The 18,124-nt window shown below is 40.0% G+C and overlaps 1 protein-coding gene across 6 annotated transcripts in view; it reads left to right on the top strand.

Annotated features, from left to right (window-relative positions):
* ABCC5 (ATP binding cassette subfamily C member 5) overlaps positions 1 to 18,124 on the top strand; it is a 39,959-nt gene that overhangs the window by 11,797 nt on the left and 10,038 nt on the right. For 4 of the 6 annotated variants that reach the window (XM_085233464.1, XM_085233465.1, XM_085233466.1 and 1 more), the window contains 18 exons: positions 319 to 476; positions 828 to 983; positions 1,299 to 1,446; positions 6,003 to 6,236; positions 6,349 to 6,522; positions 6,996 to 7,143; positions 7,529 to 7,677; positions 8,285 to 8,392; positions 10,088 to 10,438; positions 11,809 to 11,880; positions 12,000 to 12,124; positions 12,729 to 12,801; positions 13,312 to 13,515; positions 13,746 to 13,889; positions 15,315 to 15,417; positions 16,077 to 16,261; positions 17,278 to 17,424; positions 17,796 to 17,925. In XM_085233464.1, the coding sequence (XP_085089590.1) occupies positions 319 to 476; positions 828 to 983; positions 1,299 to 1,446; positions 6,003 to 6,236; positions 6,349 to 6,522; positions 6,996 to 7,143; positions 7,529 to 7,677; positions 8,285 to 8,392; positions 10,088 to 10,438; positions 11,809 to 11,880; positions 12,000 to 12,124; positions 12,729 to 12,801; positions 13,312 to 13,515; positions 13,746 to 13,889; positions 15,315 to 15,417; positions 16,077 to 16,261; positions 17,278 to 17,424; positions 17,796 to 17,925 (2,809 nt within the window). Of the gene's footprint in view, positions 1 to 318; positions 477 to 827; positions 984 to 1,298; positions 1,447 to 1,470; positions 6,237 to 6,348; positions 6,523 to 6,995; positions 7,144 to 7,528; positions 7,678 to 8,284; positions 8,393 to 10,087; positions 10,439 to 11,808; positions 11,881 to 11,999; positions 12,125 to 12,728; positions 12,802 to 13,311; positions 13,516 to 13,745; positions 13,890 to 15,314; positions 15,418 to 16,076; positions 16,262 to 17,277; positions 17,425 to 17,795; positions 17,926 to 18,124 lie in introns of those variants that run through there. The other 2 variants (XM_085233469.1, XM_010716817.4) reach the window with 2 other exon arrangements.

Genomic DNA, 18,124 nt, shown 5'->3' with positions numbered 1-18,124 from the left:
CAATTTCTTCCATCGTATTTCCTTTCCCTGAAACTTTTGATCCTGTGACAGCATTCAAGATTAATCTCTCCATTTATCCTTTGAATACACAGACACGAGCTGATGCTAACTTACTGTACAAATGCAGCAGTCTATTGCAGATCTAAGATGTGTGTGCCTTCCGTGACTTTGAAATCTGTCCTCTCCAACACTGCAGTAGCAGTGGCGGATGTTGCAGTGACCTACAGAAGAAAGAGGCGCACAGTTGCAGGATTCGGGAGTTGTGGACTTGAAACACAGCTTTGAACTCTGACTCTTCTGTCTTTCTTGTAAGAGCAGATTGAATGCCAGGATGCGTTGGAAGCAGCTGCTCGCGCAGAGGGGCTTCCGCTGGATACCTCCGTGCATTCCCAGCTGAGAATGCTGGACGAAGAGCATCACAAGGGCAAATACCACCATGGCCTGAGTGCGCTGAAACCCATACGGACCACTTCCAAGTAAGTCCTCAAGCTGCAGGAAAACTGATGCAGCATTTGTTTCTCAGACCTTGTACAAAGTGGGATTGCAGCTATAGGTCTGCTGACCGGTACTGAGGACGTTAGATTGTGTTCAGCCAGTATGACCTGCATGGGCCATTTGGAACTCTGAGTGCTTTGAATAGGAGGCTTTGTTTTTCTCAGGGCTTTACAATTCTTTTTCCTTTTTGTAGAATCATAGAATCCTTAGAGTTGGAAGGGACATTTAAAGGTCATCTAGTCCAACTCCTCTGCAATGAACAGGGATATCCATGACTAGATCAGGTTGCCCAGCGCCTTGTCATTTGTTTCTGATTTTTTTTTTTCTTCTAGACACCAGCACCCTGTTGATAATGCTGGGCTTTTCTCCTGCATGACCTTCTCCTGGCTCACTCCTTTGGCCCGCAGAGCATACAAGAAAGGGGAGTTGTTCATGGATGATGTATGGTCTTTGTCAAGGCACGAGTCTTCAGATATCAACTGTAGAAGGTAGAAACATCATCTCTGTGGTTTTTTTTGTTTCATTTTTTATTGAAAAAAATTGTGTTGGCAAAAAAAAAAGGCATTGATGCATTGCTTTTTGTCCCTCTCTTTAGTACTGTTTGTACTAAATGTAGATATCTCAAGATGCAGAGATTTCTTTGTACCTCACATATACCATGCACTTATTTATCTTGAAATTATTATTGAATTATTGTTGCTCTGAGCTAGAAAGCACTTGGAGTTTTCACAGAGAAGTACTTATGAGCTTGAACCTTCTTTCATGGCAAAAGATTCGTAGCATAAGACACCTGTTTTTATTAGGCTGGAGAGATTGTGGCAGGAAGAACTGAAAGAAAGCGGGCCTGACGATGCTTCTCTCCGGAGGGTTGTGTGGATTTTCTGCCGCACCAGACTCATCATTTCCATCGTGTGTCTGATGATCACGCAGCTCGCGGGTTTCAGTGGACCAGTAAGTAATATCCATCCTTTATTTTAACAACCCCGGAGGGCTCCATCTCATGGCCAAGTGCAAAATATGAAGGTTTCATTACAGAGTCATTTAAATGTTTTGACTAGCTAGAAATTTCGGGGTGAAATTCCAGAGTGTTATGATAATCCAAGATAGGTTTCCTACAGCTGGTGGATCAGTTGCTGGATACCGAGGCCAAGTTCTTGGAAAAGGGAGGGGACTTTTAGATACCTTGGAGAAAATGCGCACCTGTTTTTTCTTTTTTTTTCAGTGTAGTTTAAAGTTATTCCTTAACTGATACGTGATCTCTTTGCATAAAATTCTTATGTGCAGGTCTTTTATGTTGTGTTGCTTTTTCCTTTTGTTTTGAAGTTCTGTAAATTTATCTTGCAATGAAACACTAATTTTAGATTATTGGCATTAATAGCACAGTCTTCAAGAAGTGGAACCAAGCAATTTTATTAGAGCACACTTTAAAAATAATTAAGCAGGTCTGGTCAGACAGGTTTCGTGTAGAGTTGATGTTAGAGTATGTTATTGCCTCTAGGAACTGCTGCAGTTTGTTATGGGTCGTAATGAAGATAACAGCATATGGGACTTGGCATTCACAACATCTTTGTCACCTGTTTGTTGCACGTGCTGTGCAGATTTGCAGTTGAAATTTTGACTAAATTTATTCTCTACACATTTCCCTTGAGGAGTAGGAGCAGTATTACTGCTAGTAGTACACGTTTCAGTGTGCTGGTAAGCTGAAGGTTCATTTCTGGGGTAAGTACACCTGGGTGCACTGTTAGGTGGAATGTCTTTTTTAAAATGTTTTCCAACTTTTAATGTCTTATCAAAATGTTCTTCTGCTTTTTATCCCTTTTTAAAGTTTGCCTTCTCTTATGTAAAATGAATAACAAATGTTTCTGTGGTATTGTTTTCATGGTAATAATTTGTCTCACATTAGTTATAAAATGTACAAACATACTGTGGTAATTAACAATATATCATGATTAAGATTTTCACAGCACTAGCTTTCCCCAAGAAGAGCTTCTGTCATTGTTTCACTGCAGGGCTTTTGCAGCTGCTTTTATGTTTAGTAACAAACTTGCAGCAGGGTGTTCCCTAATTTCTGTAGTGTCATCTCAATTACTCCCAGCCAAACTGCTGAATGGAAGTGGGAAGGGAAAGGAAAAAACAAACCAACTTGACAAGGCTGGGAGCTACGACTGCAATTGATCTTCAATTTGGATAATTTAAAGTCATCTGTGGACATTGCCTGTTTGCAGACAACCTTATTCATTTCTCTGAATAAGGAGCAATATCCTCTTACTTCTAACATTTGGCATGAAAAATTAGTCTTTACCATCCCTCCTCCCTGTTTTTTTTAGTGGCATGCCTCATGGATATGCCTGTGCTGTCTCCTCTGGTACATTGGTGCTTTCTTGTGTTGTTATGCCCTTTCAATCACCTGAAGGTGAAAAGGGAGATCAGGAAAAGCACTTGACTTCGTGTATTGGTGAAAACTGGCAAAATGGAGTTAAACAATTATATTAAACTTCAAAAACTTGGGGTGTCTGTGACCTTAAAATGCCAGCCAACAGCTGTGGCTTCGCTAATGAACATTGTGATGGTTATAACCAGAAAGGCCTCTGTCTTCTTTTTCAGTTGATACCAGATCCTTCAAGGGTCTTGCTCTTATTTTACTTCGTTCATCCGACGCTACCTAAATCTGTAAAATGCTCAGATAGCTGCATGTGTCAGACTGCCTTGTCATAACCATCAGAATGTGTGAGTACGGGTGAGATTTTTTTATCTCCCAGAAATATTCGCTGCCATTTAATCAGCTGCCAGAACTTCACATTGAGATGAAGAAGCAGAGAAGTTTTGTTTATGACTGAACATAGTTTAACTCCAGGTCTGAACATTGTACCCATTTGCAACTGTTCAGAGCTATTCTTCCTGTCTGGGAGATGGGGAAACTTGCCATCTTAGTGGAGTACAGCTTGACAGTTTGGTCAGTTATTGGAGGGGGGAGCGGTAAGCTGGTGGAGGTAAGTTTCCCATTTCCCAGCTGGCTCCAGTTGCAGCCCGCCCCGTGGCACGCTGGCTGCGGTGGGGATGCCCGCGCTGCAGTGGGACCAGTGACAGAAGCTGTTCTTTAGAATTTTCAGGATGGCTGTTTTCTGCGTCAGAATGAGGCAGTCCTGCTGGGCAGAGCCAACGCCAAGAGCGAAGGTAAGGTAATGTTTATTCAATGAGAATGCTTAGACAGCCAAGCAGCTAGTACCGTCTACTACAGTAATAGTCACAGGAATTCCTTTTTTCCATTAGATCGTTTTAAGTTTGTACTACAGCTTTCTTGTTTTGTAAATAACTTTGTGCTGGATTCTTTTCATTAAATTAGTTTGAATTCAAGTAGTATGTGCTTATATGTAAATGTTAATTCTGTGTGACTTCTTTCCGTTCCCTTTTCAAAATTCTTTAATCTGCTCTTTCCTCTTTCTTTCTTCTGGAAAAAAAAAAAAAAAATGGGGTTTAATGTCTGGTCTCTATTTCATCATGGGAGATGCTGATTCTATAAAACAGTGCTGAAAAAAAAAAATGCACTAAAAAGTTTTGGGAGGAATGAGACCCCAGGAAACATCTGCTATCTTTATACATCCTCTCTTGGAGACCTTCAGCAATGCTGTGGTGTGCGAGAAAAGGCTTGCAGTCTGCGACCATGCTGAGTTACAGCTCGTGAGGAAAAGGGGGGATTTTCACCCCAGTGCTCAGTGACTCGGTTGCATATGTTGGATTGAATACTGGAAAAAAAGAAGTCAGTAATCTTCTTAGTAACTGCAAACCAACTGTATGCAGTTGTCGTCCAAACAGTGGATGTAAAACTAAATCCGAGTAAGGAGAAAGGTGGAGTGCAATAGATCTGTGAATGTGAGCCCCTCACATTTGTTCAGGGATCGATATGTAAATTTTCTCAGTTGCCATTCTAGAAACCAATGGACATCTGGCTTTAATTCACACCTGTGAAAACGAAAGAGCAAAATTATTGACAGCATGTTTCCTTGGTTCTGACACGCAGAATTATTTTCCTCAGAACAGATGAGTTCGATCTCCATTTTTTTCCTGTTATTTGGTGCTGGGCTATAGCTTTCAATACCTTTGCTGAAATAGTGGGGTTTTGTTTTTTTCCATCTCTCTTCAAACTATAAAACTATGCAGAACTCTTATTTACAAAACGTGATTTAGTCAAGAGGACTTCAAAGGACTGTGATGAAAAAGGCTTCTCACATATTTTCTTTGGTCTAAAATTTTTTTTGGTTGCTTTCCATTGTGGGCAAAGGTAATTCTGCTCTGTAGTAGCATCTCAAAAGCACCAGTATCTTAAAGCATCTTGTTGAAAAGCTGTCTAGGAAAGCTCATTTTGTTACCTACGAAGCCTTACGATAGCGTACATTTTAAAGCAGATTTCAGAATTTGTGCAGCCTCGGAAGCCTCCCCTGTTGGCATCTGCAAATTTGACTTCCTTTGGACTTCATGAAAACACACTGTTCTGTTCTTGTATTTTATAATTGTGTATAGTTTCAATTATAGTTTATGTTAGAGGCTAAAACTGTTAAATATTAACCCTTCATAATTATCTTGTATGTGCAGATTGTATATTTATACAATTCTCTACCTGTTGTACTGTGTTTGTGAGATGTTACCGTTTAAGATGACGCTTTATTTCAAATAAAAACCTGTTGTTTCTCAGTCAATAGTATTTAATATTGCTGATGATTGTGAGTTGTATGATGTTATATTGTGCCGTTGGACCACAGAGAGCTCGAGGTGGGAATTGGTGGTTCTGTGGGCTACGTTCTTTCTGCAGGTCATATTTGCAATGTGATTCCTGAGGTAAAGTGTTCATGTTTTGGGGGGGAAAGGGTACGGGGAGGGATTGAATGGTTAATTTGTTTTCTTTTCCTTTTTTATTTTCCCTGCCCCAATGATTTGTGGCGTTGCGTACCTTGTGCTTTCTGCTTGTTTTTTTCTTTACGATTAAACTGCTGATGTTTATTTCCAGGAATGTTTTGCAAATGTCCTTCTCACTCTTCCCCTCCACAACTGTAGGTACATTGTTCCTTTTTATCAAATAAGCACGTTTGAAGCAAACCAAAGATAAAGTAAAAAGGTCTTAATGTCACGTAAAGGAATGTTTTTATTAATGTGCTCAGATGTATAAGTAGTGACTTTATTTTAAAACTCTTCTATATGACATTGCATTGCTTTCAGCTAACTGACAGATTTATGTTAAGTTAGAAGACATGGGATTAGAAGCGTGCTGCAAGGAATGCGGTTCCAATTGAACTCTCTTAATAAATTTGGCTCAGCACTCGGCTCTCAGCAGGGCTTCGTTACAGTGCTCCTTGTGTTGTCATCTTTTAGTTCTCGAAAGAAGACGCTTTCTATTTCAAACGGCTCTTTCAAAAGCAAAGTAGCCTGCTTATTTCTAACTTAACATAAAGTTGTTGCCTGGTGGTCCTCTGGGATGATGGGGTGTTCACGCAAGCTTGCATTTCTTCCTGTAGGCGTTCGTTGTGAAACATCTTTTGGAGTACACCCAACAGAGTGAGTCCAACCTGCAGTACAGCTTGTTTTTAGTTTTTGGCATCTTTATGACGGAAGTAGTGCGGTCTTGGTCCCTCGCACTAACGTGGGCCTTGAACTACCGCACGGGGGTGAGACTGCGTGGAGCTGTCCTGACAATGGCATTTAAGAAAATCCTCAAGCTGAAGAACATCAAGGAGAAGTCTCTTGGCGAGGTAAGCTGCGGTATCGTTTGAGAAATAGCTGGGCGGAAAAGGGTGTGGAATATATTCCTTTGGGAATGAACCGTGCCTTAAATCTGCATCATCTGTCACGTGTGTTTTTCAGCTCATAAATGTGTGTTCCAATGACGGTCAAAGGATGTTTGAAGCTGCAGCAGTTGGCAGTTTGTTGGCTGGGGGCCCTATCGTGGCCATCTTAGGAATGGTTTACAATGTAATTATTCTGGGCCCAACAGGCTTCTTGGGCTCTGCTGTCTTCATCCTTTTCTACCCAGCAATGGTAAGTTGAAAAGTTGAGAAAAAATGAAGCGGATCTTAGGCCAGACATATGCGTGGTTCTGACTAGAAAGTGTTAAAATGTGTTAAGTTAAGGCTGTTTTTGGCACTGTGTGTTACTGAAGGTGTTCCTAAAGATGTTTTGAGAAACAGAAAATTGGAAACAGGAAACTCAAAATGATAAAAAAAAAAAAAACACCATGAAAATAGGAAAGCTAATAGATTGGACTTCCAGGTAAATACTCATAGCTAAATTAAACTGCAGTGTTTAGGCAGAGGTTGGACATCTTGCGTATGGGGACTAAACTTCACGTGCTTCAGCCAAGAGCGTATCACTGAGCTCAGTGAAAGGTGTTGAGAAGTGCTGCATCTGGGAAGAGTGTGCTCTTGCTTGTTTCTGCTTCCATTTCTGCTCAGCCATAAAATAACCTCTTTCTGAGTTTTACTGATTGTGTGCGATGTTACTTTTTGTTTCAGATGTTTGTATCACGCCTCACTGCTTATTTCAGAAGAAAATGTGTATCAACAACAGATGAACGTGTGCAGAAGATGAATGAAGTTCTTAATTACATAAAGTTCATTAAAATGTATGCCTGGGTCAAACCATTTTCTCAGAATGTTCAAAGTGAGTTCACACAACTTACAAATGTATCCTGTTGTGCTGATGTCCCATTGCTTAGTACCTCCGTGTATCACCCTAGCATAGAGCCAGAGATTGGTGATGTACACTTGTATTAACACTTCCATTATAATAACACTTCCATCTGTCATTTCTTATTTGTTATGCCTGGTGGGTTGGACAAACAGTCCTGCTTCTGAAGTTTCACTTTCTAGCATAATTATATTTGTGATCTTGCTGTTATCCTAAATTTTAAAATTTTGTTCTGATTTTTAATCATTTAATAAATTTACTGGCATCTCCATTTTTAAATAATCTTGTGGTAGTGTGTGTTGAGTATGTACTTCTCTGAAAAATACTCCAAACTCAGTTCCCCTATTTATATTTCTAGAAATTCGTGAGGAAGAACGTAAAATCTTGGAGCGTGCGGGCTACTTCCAGAGCATCACTGTGGGAGTGGCTCCCATAGTCGTAGTCATTGCCAGCGTGGTGACCTTTTCTGTCCATATGATACTTGGCTATGATCTTACTGCAGCTCAGGTAAGTGGTTAGTTATTGCATGTTGAATTCCGTATTGTATTGCTACTGTCACTGTTGTGGTAAACCATTTCTCTTCAGCCTGTTCTTTGCTCTGTGCCAATGTGGCTGACAGAAGTGAAGATCTGATGGATGCAGCAGCAGATGTAGTCTTGTATTTTGCACAGAAGATGTTCCATGCTGTTTCAGCCCTGACCTTCCTCAGGGGCTGGTGTTAAGATGGGTGTGAATCAACACTCCTTCCCACTATTTGGATACAACCTTGGGATGACTGGATGTTTCCATTTCAGTGTGCTCGTATGCAACCAGCACAGATCTGTCCTCCCTTGTGACTTAAGACAGAATTTAAACATTGCTTTTCACAAGTAATAGGCTAATGCAGAATTTGCCATCTGCTTTGTTCTGTGGACATACAAATGTTGATGTCTTGATTTACAAAGCTCTGTTTTTGCCGTTCCAGAGCATGTTGAATCTTTAAAGGGTTATTCTTGGTCTGTGGGTCATTCCTATGGCTTTAACTTTCTGCTATGGCAGTTCAACCTTTAGAGGGTTGCAATTGTTTGTTGAGTGTATTACATCCAAATGTGATTCTTACTTGTTTCATTTTTAGGCATTCACAGTGGTCACTGTCTTTAATTCGATGACTTTTGCTCTAAAAGTAACACCTTTCTCAGTGAAGTCTTTATCTGAGGCATCTGTTTCTGTTGACAGATTTAAGGTAAGCAGGCCTTCAGCTTTGCAGTTCTAACTGTAAGTGTGGAGTGTTGTATGTGTACAATAGGTGCTAAGAGAATTCTTTGAAGACAATGCTGTTTTGCTATATTAGGAGTTTTTTTCTGTGTACTTATCACTCCAGGTTATTATTATTCTGCAGAAGGGATAGAAACCCAGTCAGGGGGTATTAGAGCCTAAAGACAGTACTGTTGTGGGAAGCAGAGTAGACTTATTTAATGATTTCAGGATTTTGATGTTGGTCACCATTGAAGATGGAATATGGAGATAGATGGTTCACAGGATAAAAATTCTTGCAGTCTCTTTTAAGACCATCTACATGAAAAGGCAATGCAACTTGTCTACAGTGAAACTGTTTTTGGAAGTGTCATGTGGTCATGAAAAACAGATTTTGTATTTCCAGAGTAAATTGTGACTGAAAAAACAGTTCCATTATATGAATAAATGTAGTTGTGACCCGACTAAAAAAAAATCTATGGCAGAAAATTAAACCCAGATAACAAAAACAATCTGATCTCTTCCTTCAACCCCTGTGAATACACCATGTAGTTCAATATGAGCTCAGAGGTCAAGCCTTTATTCTTGTAGACACTGGTGCACATTGCAGAAATTTCCATACAGGCTTCCAAAAATATTAAAAGATGATACATAGATTCTGTGTAATGCATTCATGGAACAAATTTAGATGTGAAAATTATAGTCATGAAACAGTGGAATCCACAGAATGGCTGAGAGATCCCATTACTTCTGAGCGTTTTTTGTTTAATCTTCTGATTGATTTATCCCAAATCAAGTTTTCCTAAGTAGAATTGTACTGAAGGGAATTTTTTGGGGAAGAGGAGAAGAGAGGAAGCTTAACTTGTATAAGGAGTGTTACACAAGGTAGGGATACTCTCATAGCACGTTGAAAATGTAAGTGATGTTTTGGCTCTGTAAATGCTGTCGGCTTTCTTATGAACGTATGATTTGGGCAGAGCAATCTCAAAAGTAAAGAAGTGTGACAGTTGAGAAATCTGTTCACTAGGGCTTCTTAGTTCAGAACAGAAGTCATATAAGATAAAATGATTTTCATTTTTGACTAAACTGTGTAAAAAAAAAACAACAAAAAAACAAAAAAACTTTTTCATCTGTGTTGATTGTAAGTACTGATGGATGTGGTGGAAGACATGATGCAATGGACTTAATGACTGACTTACTGTCAAGCAGCCCAGCATAGATCAGCTAAATTTGTGAGTGATGACATTCTCCCAGCAGAAGAGAGGCCGAAGATAAAAGTAATTCCATCTCCTTCTGTCATGAGCTGGTGTTCAGGACAAGTCAGTCACTTTCTGTCATGGTGACCTCTCCTCTTCAACCCATGCATTCTGTTCGTGTTTTGTATCTGGAAATTACAAAGCTGCAGTTGTAAGCAGTCTGAATAGAATTAGACTGTCTCATAAAGCACCCAGATCATTGTGATTCTCTGAAAGTCTTAGTGTATCTGAGCACTTCCACCACATCCAGGAATGCCCCAGCCACTTAGCACGCCTGGAGTTAGTTTACACTAATGAGCTACCTTTTGCTCTTCAGCTTTCTCCCACTATATAGCCTGATGTGTTTTGCTGCGTGAGTGTGCCGTAGGCTTGTCTCCCAGTCTTGATCAGGTGTCTCATCTTTACACCTCTCTCACAACTCCTATCAGAGTTTATTTCTAATGGAAGAGGTTCATATGATAAAGAAAAAACCAGCCAATCCTCACACCGCGATAGAGGTGAAAAATGCTACCTTGGCTTGGGACTTCTCCCACGCCAGCGTCCAGAGCTCACCAAAGTTGACCCCCAAAGTGAAAAAAGACAAGAAAGTAACCAAGGGCAAGAAAGAGAAAATGAAGCTGCAGAATGAGGGACAGCAAGCTGTGCTGGCAGAACAGAAGGGCCATCTTCTAGTGGACAGTGATGACCATCCTAGCCCCGAAGAGGAGAACAGAATCATCCACTTGGTTAACCTTCGGCTTCAGAGGACTCTGTACAACATTGACTTGGAGATAGAAAAGGTAAGAGAAGAAAGGAGAAAATGTGAGCTCTCAGAAGGCCTCATATTTAGCTGTCTTTTGGAATAAAGAATGCGAAATGTGAAGCGTGTTGCTTTTGTGCACTCCTTTTAAATCCATGGCAACTGTAGTATCTAGGATGCAGTGTCTGATCTAGATATAAACAGCTGTACCATTTTAGCAAACTAGATCTTTGCAAACAGCCTATGAAACACTGCAGGATATATAGTCTTCATGTCGTGGTTTTGCTACCTGTAGCTTTCAATACTGTATCTGAGCTATTGAGCTTAAAGAATCAGCAGAGAAGTGTAGGTGTAGGTGAGGTATTGGTGGATGGCTAATTCCAGCAGCCATCTGACAATTTCATAGGATTTCAGCTGTATTCTGACTAAACATTTTAGTTGATTAAGTGTTCTAATAGAACATTACTGTGGATTTTAATAGAAGAATGTGCAACTAATTCACTGAGAATTTTTACACAGTAGAAGGACAAAGAAAGATTTTCAAGAAACAATTGGAGTCCTCATTCTAAGACAGGTAAAAGCATGTACAGACTCAAAGAAAATCTTCCAAATAATACATGGTATATTTTACAAATATAAAAGCAGCTATGGTACCCTTTTTGTCCACTTTAACTTTTTTTAACAGAAAGAAGAAAAATTGTTTTTCTGAATTTATTACAGCCCACCCATTTTATTGCAGATAAGTGCTTCAAAGTGACTGGATTCCAGCTTTTTCTTGGTCTGTGGTTCTCAGCAAATTGTATCTTATAGTCTGAGATTTCTAATGGATGTGTATTTCCTAAAATCTGCTTTTTGTTCAGTCCTCCCTTCTTTGTTTTTTCTTATCACACTGACCTGGTGTTGTAAATCAAAGTTGTATGGAACCTTTCATCTACCTGCGATTTTTTTTCTTTTCACTGCAGTCATGTGCTTTTTTGTTTTCTAAGATACACAGATTTTATTTTTTTTTTAAATCTCATCTGTCGCCCACTGCAGACAGTGAAAGGACTTTGGAAACCAGACTCTCAGGAGCATCATGGTTTATTCTGTTCAGTCAGGCCTTGGAACTTTTGGCTGAGTGTGGTATTCTCTGGGCTTGGGCTTCTATCAGGCTGTGAGAAGGAAACTGATCTTAAGATACATTCCTTTTCACCTGTGGAGTTTCTCTGGTTTCAGTCCACAGTGGAATAGTATTCAGTGTTTATTTTTGAAGAATTAGAACATTGACTCACTCCATTTCTGTTTTGTCCTTTTTCAATTGTCATTACTGTCTGGCTTTAATCTCTGAGATATAAGGGTAGTCCTGAAAGGGATGGAGAATGTAAATAATGAGTATAATGACTACCATATATATGTTGTTTTTCTATCCAGGGAAAACTTGTTGGAATTTGTGGCAGTGTGGGGAGTGGAAAAACTTCACTTATTTCAGCAATTTTAGGACAGGTGAGATGTTCTCTTTTGACTTCTGCTCTTCTGTCTTATCTCCTATTTTGCTTATTGACACTGTGTAGGAGACTGTCTATAGATATGGCCTGGCATAATTTCACGGTTTTGAATTCCAGATGACCCTTTTGGAGGGTAGCATTGCAGTAAGTGGAACATTTGCATATGTGGCCCAGCAGGCCTGGATTCTCAATGCCACGCTTCGGGACAACATCCTTTTTGGCAAAGAGTACGATGAAGAAAGGTTTGTCAGAAATGTTTGCTGACTTTCATGAAAGCTTAGGAATTCTTGGCCCAACTGAAGGAAAACTTAATGCAGAGTGTGCTGCAGTTAAAACCTACCCCTGCTTTTGGAGTTCTGTCTTTCAGACTCCTTTAAGATTCATTTAAGAGCCTGAATCTCTTGTGTGGTCGCTGTGGCTGATGGCTGTCACTGCTCATCTGCAGTGAGGGCTGTACCTCATGCTTAAGTACCATCTGACCTCTGCTTGTAGCAGCTGCTGTGGAGCAGCACAGAAATGACATTTGCTCTTGCTGTCCTGGCCTTGCCCTCTAAGTACAATAACTCCTGTTTGCTATGTTTGGGCACGTTACATGACCTTCTTCTAGCGAGGCCACCCCTATGCTAGCAATCCTTGAAAATAAATTGCCTCCTTACCTTTCCAGGACATGAGAAGTTGATAATAAATTATTATCCAAACTTTTCTCTTGGGAATCCAAGTCAGATCATTTGCTTAAGGCTGGTGGAATGTCTGCTATTAGTGTAGAAGTGAAATAATGCTGTGCTAGTTAGATACTTTGGGGAAAAGAAAAGTGTTCTTATTACTTATCTAATCCATGTTCTTTAGATATAATACTGTGTTGAATGGTTGCTGTCTAAGACCTGACCTAGCCATCCTTCCAAATGGGGACCTGACAGAGGTATAAACTTTGCTTATAATAAACTACTTACTAGTTGAAAAAAAAAAAAAAAGTAGAATTTTAGAATTTTACTTTGCTGAACTGGAGTGAGGGGGAGCACCATAATAATGGTATGCATATAAGCCAAGCTGCTGGATACACTTTGAGCACCAGAACTATTGAGGGTAGTGCCATGTTTTTGGCTGAGAGGTTACCATTATGGGAGTTTTTCATTGTGTTGTAAATCTTGCTGCCTAAACAGGACCTATTTGAACTTGATTTAAAATAGCTAAGCAAAAAAGTGCTGCAACACTTCAAGCATGTTCACCTTGAGTTAGACTGTATAATGCATTTCAGAAAGGTGTAGACACCTAAACTATAGAATGTGTGTGTAATACTATGGCGTATACGTGTATGTGGTTTATATAAAGACAAAATATTGTGGTCTGCTTCATTCTGGTCATCTCTTGAGTTCTGAATATCTGCATCACAGTGCCATAGAAATAAAATAACAAGCTTGTGTCTGTACAGATCGGTGAACGAGGGGCTAATCTGAGTGGAGGACAGCGTCAGAGAATCAGTCTGGCTCGAGCCCTGTACAGTGATAGGGACATCTACATCCTCGATGATCCCCTTAGTGCCTTAGATGCTCATGTTGGAAATCACATTTTTAACAGTGCAATAAGGAAGCACTTGAAGTCAAAGACTGTCCTTTTCATCACTCATCAGCTTCAGGTACTAACTACATCTCTCATGCTTGCTTTCTTGGACTTCCCTGTAACGCTGTCCGGTCAGTTACCTTTATACTGGAGATTGCTATGCCCCACCTTGTCACAGCAAAACTCTGTCTCTATAGAATGTGTAGTTTAGCTTTATAAGCTAGCTTTCTGCGTGTGCACAGAGCATGATCTAATTCTTTATTAGACATGGTGATAAAGACTTGTTCTTCCTGTTGTTCTCTGCAGTATCTTGTTGACTGTGATGAAGTGATCTTCATGAAAGAAGGTTGCATTACTGAACGAGGAAGTCACGAGGAATTAATGAATTTAAGTGGGGACTATGCAACCATTTTTAATAACCTACAACTGGGAGAAACACCACATATTGAGGTACTTGTTTTTCCATTCTAAAGCACTCTGATTTTTCCAATGAAATGAAAAAGTGCTTCACATGAAAAATAGCTTCACATGTTGGTCTGACCAGTATGCTTCTGGTGGAATCATCTGTGCTTTATCACATTGTATTTGCAGTCACAGTTCTTAGTTAGAGAAATGCATGATAGAAAGGACTCTGCCAGTGAGCTCATGTGTTGAAGATGAAAGAAATGGCTTTCTCTGGTGGTGCTCTGGTCTCCATTCAGTAGGACATACATTTAAATTTTCAGTTATTTAATTTTTCCCACTTTTGTCCTGTTTGTTTCTTGAAGTTATTCTTTGGAGTAAGAAACACAAGTGTATCAGCAGCCTATTTTTTCAATTGATGAAAGAATCCTTACTCATAAGTTTCAGGCTTACGAGTAAGGATTCTTACGAAAAAAAAAAAAGGAGTTACTGACTCAATCTTTGAGGTCCCTTCCAACCCCTGCAGTTCTGTGAGAAGTTAGCATTGTGATAAGTGCACAGATAGAAGGTGCTCGGTGGAATTTTCTCCTGTGAGATGTTAGTGAAAGAAGCAAAGGAATGTCACATACTACTCTGCATATCCATTGTGAGACTTGAAGATTATAGTACTGCCATTTTAAGATTAATGTAATGACAGTTAACATGAGATTCTCCAGCCTTCATGCTTGGCTGACCTTCAATGTCTCTCTATAAACACTAGCTCACAGAGAGAGCATTGATTTGCATTCCTTGCAGGATAAGAGGGAAGGGATTGTGGAGTTGGATTCTTTGTGGTTTGATATGTGCCAGGTGTCTCTTGTCACGTACAGTGCAGGGAAATGGCTGATGTTCCTGAAGATGTGTAGCGGGTTTCAGTTAAACTGAGCTGCCTCTGAACAGATAGTCATTTCCATTTTGTGGGAATATGGCCAGTTTTAGAACAGCAGTTGTGTGAGCAATTTAGTGCTTGTACATCTGATTTCTGGAAGCCCGACTTACTCCTTAGAGATGTTTCATGAGAGCTCTCCTGAGAGAAAGACTAGAGGGAGCATCTGGGGAAAACAAAGCCTCTTAATAACATTGTGAGTTATTTTTCCAGGAGGGAAGAGATCTCGTGGGAGATTGTATCTCTCTATAGTAGAAGTATAGCTCTACTATGTATGCATGTATTTCCAGAGTTGTTTAAAACTGAACCTTGCACACTACCAGTACAGATCTGTAGCAGTTCAGGTCAATAGAGAAGGAGAGTTGAATCCATCAGAGTTGGCAATCATCCATAACAACAGCAAAATTTATCTCTCCCCTGAAATCAGTGCTATGCTGTTGAAAGCCTGTATGTTTAGGAGGCAGCTTATTAAGAAGAACTTTTGGCTCAGCTGTGAAAACATAAAGGAAAATTATTCCTGTATGTTTTGTGTCACTGTTTTCCTCCAGATTAACATAAAGAAGAACACAAACAGTTCACTGAAAAGACCCCAGGATAAAGGTACCAAAGCGGGCTCTGTGAAGAAGGAGAAGGTTGTGAAGAAGGAAGAGGGTAACTACGTAGTTAAGTTTTGTACTGCAGTTATTTCATACACTAATAAGCTCAAAATGTTTGCTTTCAAACTTTATTATGAATGCACCTCTTAGGTTTTGAAAGCTCTCAAGTCCTGGTGGTCGATGGGACTCAGGCAGTGGGCAGAGAGCATTCATTAATTCATTGCCTGTTGGTGCCAGCACAATGATTAGAAGTTTAATCAGTCTGCCACGGATCAGATGCCACTGGTGCAAAGGAGTTTGCAGTACTCTGTCTCCAGCACCACCTCTTCTCTTATCTGAAGAGGGCAGTGTGTGCAAGCTTGGTGCTTGCACATTCCTAGGCAGGACATGATGTTTATGTATGAAGAATCTGAAGGTCTGACCTTTGTTGTGGGGTTATCTGTTTAATGTTAACTTTGACCTTTAGCAGGATTTTAAAAGCCTTGGTGAGACTCATAGTATTTAAATCTGTGCTGATTAAGCTTTTTCAGACTTGAATGATTCTGCGGAAGAGTTGTGACTTTTTGAAAAACAACCATTATTTTCCACATATTAAATAATGACTGTTTCTGAAAGCATTCTGTACAGTGTGGAAGCAACTTTTGTTTTGTGTATGTTCACAAACTCCCAAAAGAGCAACTTTCCTCACTCTTCCTTCCTCCTCTTCTTTCATAGGCCAACTGGTTCAGTTGGAAGAGAAAGGCAAAGGCTCTGTCCCCTGGTCTGTTTATGGCATCTACATTCAGGCAGCTGGAGGCCCCTTTGCATTCCTTGTGATAATGGCACTATTTGTGCTGAACGTGGGCAGTACGGCTTTTAGCAACTGGTGGCTGAGTTTCTGGATCAAGCAAGGCAGCGGAGTAAGATAAATAGCATTTCTATTCTCTTTTGCTTAATGAGTAGGGGAATTGCTCTCAGACTAATCCCAAGCAGTCCCAGGAGACCAAATGGGGCTTCCTAACTTAAGTAAGTTGTAAGGCTCCCCAAAAGGTGATCTTGCTAGAGAGTTCCATCTCAAGAATGAGAACTCCAGTAATGAAAAAGATATAATAGCTCACGGGGTTTTATACTGCCCTCTTGTTCCTTGTCTTGGTTTGTCAAAGAAGAGGAAGTGAAAATGTGAAAGAGGCCCCAGCAAGCTGCAGGAAGAATTGCTAGTTTTAGTGCTGCACTTTGTTTGAATGTGACCTTACATCTAGCAGGATAGTCTTGTTATGGTTTATGGCTTTAAGTCAAATGACTCTTGGGAGCTGCTTTGAAGAATATAATGACTGAAGATTGTTTGGAACTTTTACACTCTAGGGGCTTTGATTGCAAGTCTTGTTGCCTTTAAAAATTCAAATATGACTGTTGGGTTTGTGGTTGTTTTTCTTTTTGGTTATGCTTTAAACAACCTAGCCTCTGAGAATAGATACTGAAGTGCACATTGCCAGCAGTATTAAAATAAATAATGAGATCCTTCCATATATTTTAAAAAAATGTATGACAGTATATTATTAAAGAAATTCTGCATCCTGGCAGAAAGTAACTGTGTTTAATAAGGAGACAATGAACACACATCCAAGGTGAATAGTTCTGTGTAATAGCACTGGTGATGTACAAGTATCTGACGTTCTGCAGAGCACAAGAAACAATAGGTATGAAATGGGAGATCAGGAATCAAATGAAGTAACCTTGTAGGGATTTTCTGATGCTACAGAAATAGCACATATCACCTACCACTTTCTGAAGTATTCAAAGATTACTGAAGTACTTTCTTCAGAATAGAAGTGTCAAAACCAGTCAGTAGTGGGGGTCAGTTAAATTCTACCATGTGAAATAAGTATGTGCTTAGTCCTTATCTTAACTATTCACTGAAACCTTGAATTTCCTGCAGAACACCACTGTGACTTTGGGAAATGACACTGTCATAAGTAACAGCATGAAAGATAACCCCCACATGCACTACTATGCTGGCATCTATGCACTGTCTATGGCAGTGATGTTGATTCTGAAAGCTGTTCGTGGTGTTGTTTTTGTAAAGGTAAGTGTCAGTGCTGCCTGATGCTTTTCTCATGCTTTCCTACCCCTCCCTGCCTGCTTTGGCACGTTGCTGTCTCTGTGGGTTTTTTGGTGACTTCCCCAGAGGCACTTTTGAGCCAGATAAAGTCAGATCATGGATCATAAGATTTCTATCGTGTCATCTCTTGGAGTTGTATCGTGCTTTTCCCTTAAACTTTAGCTTCCTTCCACTGATTGAAAGTGCAAAGTGTGTGTGGAAAAAAACCTATACTTAAAATTGAAGAGGGAATATTGGCAGAATTTTTTTTCATGCCTGTAGAAGAGGGATCAGTGGCAGTGAAAGACAGACATCTTTTCATTTTCATAACACTCTAACATTTGCTGCATTGTCAGGGAACTCTGAGAGCATCCTCGAGGCTCCATGATGAGCTCTTCAGGCGGATTCTGCGTAGCCCCATGAAGTTCTTTGACACTACTCCTACTGGACGGATTCTCAACAGGTTTTCCAAAGACATGGATGAAGGTATGTCAATGTAGATTCCACCTCTGTCTCTGTTGTCAAGTGTGTACTTGCAATAGACTCAGCAGGAACTGGGGCATACCAGGGTTCTGCTTCTGGGAGGCAGCTGATATCTCAGGTCTGTGTGTTTACTTACAAATAAGAAAATGCATAGCTGCTTTGTCACCTACAGTCTGCATGTGACAGTCTTAGCAGTTAATGC

Source organism: Meleagris gallopavo, chromosome 11, assembly GCF_905368555.1.
Source record: "Meleagris gallopavo chromosome 11, MGAL_WU_HG_1.1, whole genome shotgun sequence".
In the NCBI taxonomy this organism is placed as follows: domain Eukaryota; kingdom Metazoa; phylum Chordata; class Aves; order Galliformes; family Phasianidae; genus Meleagris; species Meleagris gallopavo.
The sequence above is the reverse complement of the archived record's forward strand: the minus strand, read 5'-3'. Positions and strand labels throughout refer to the sequence as shown.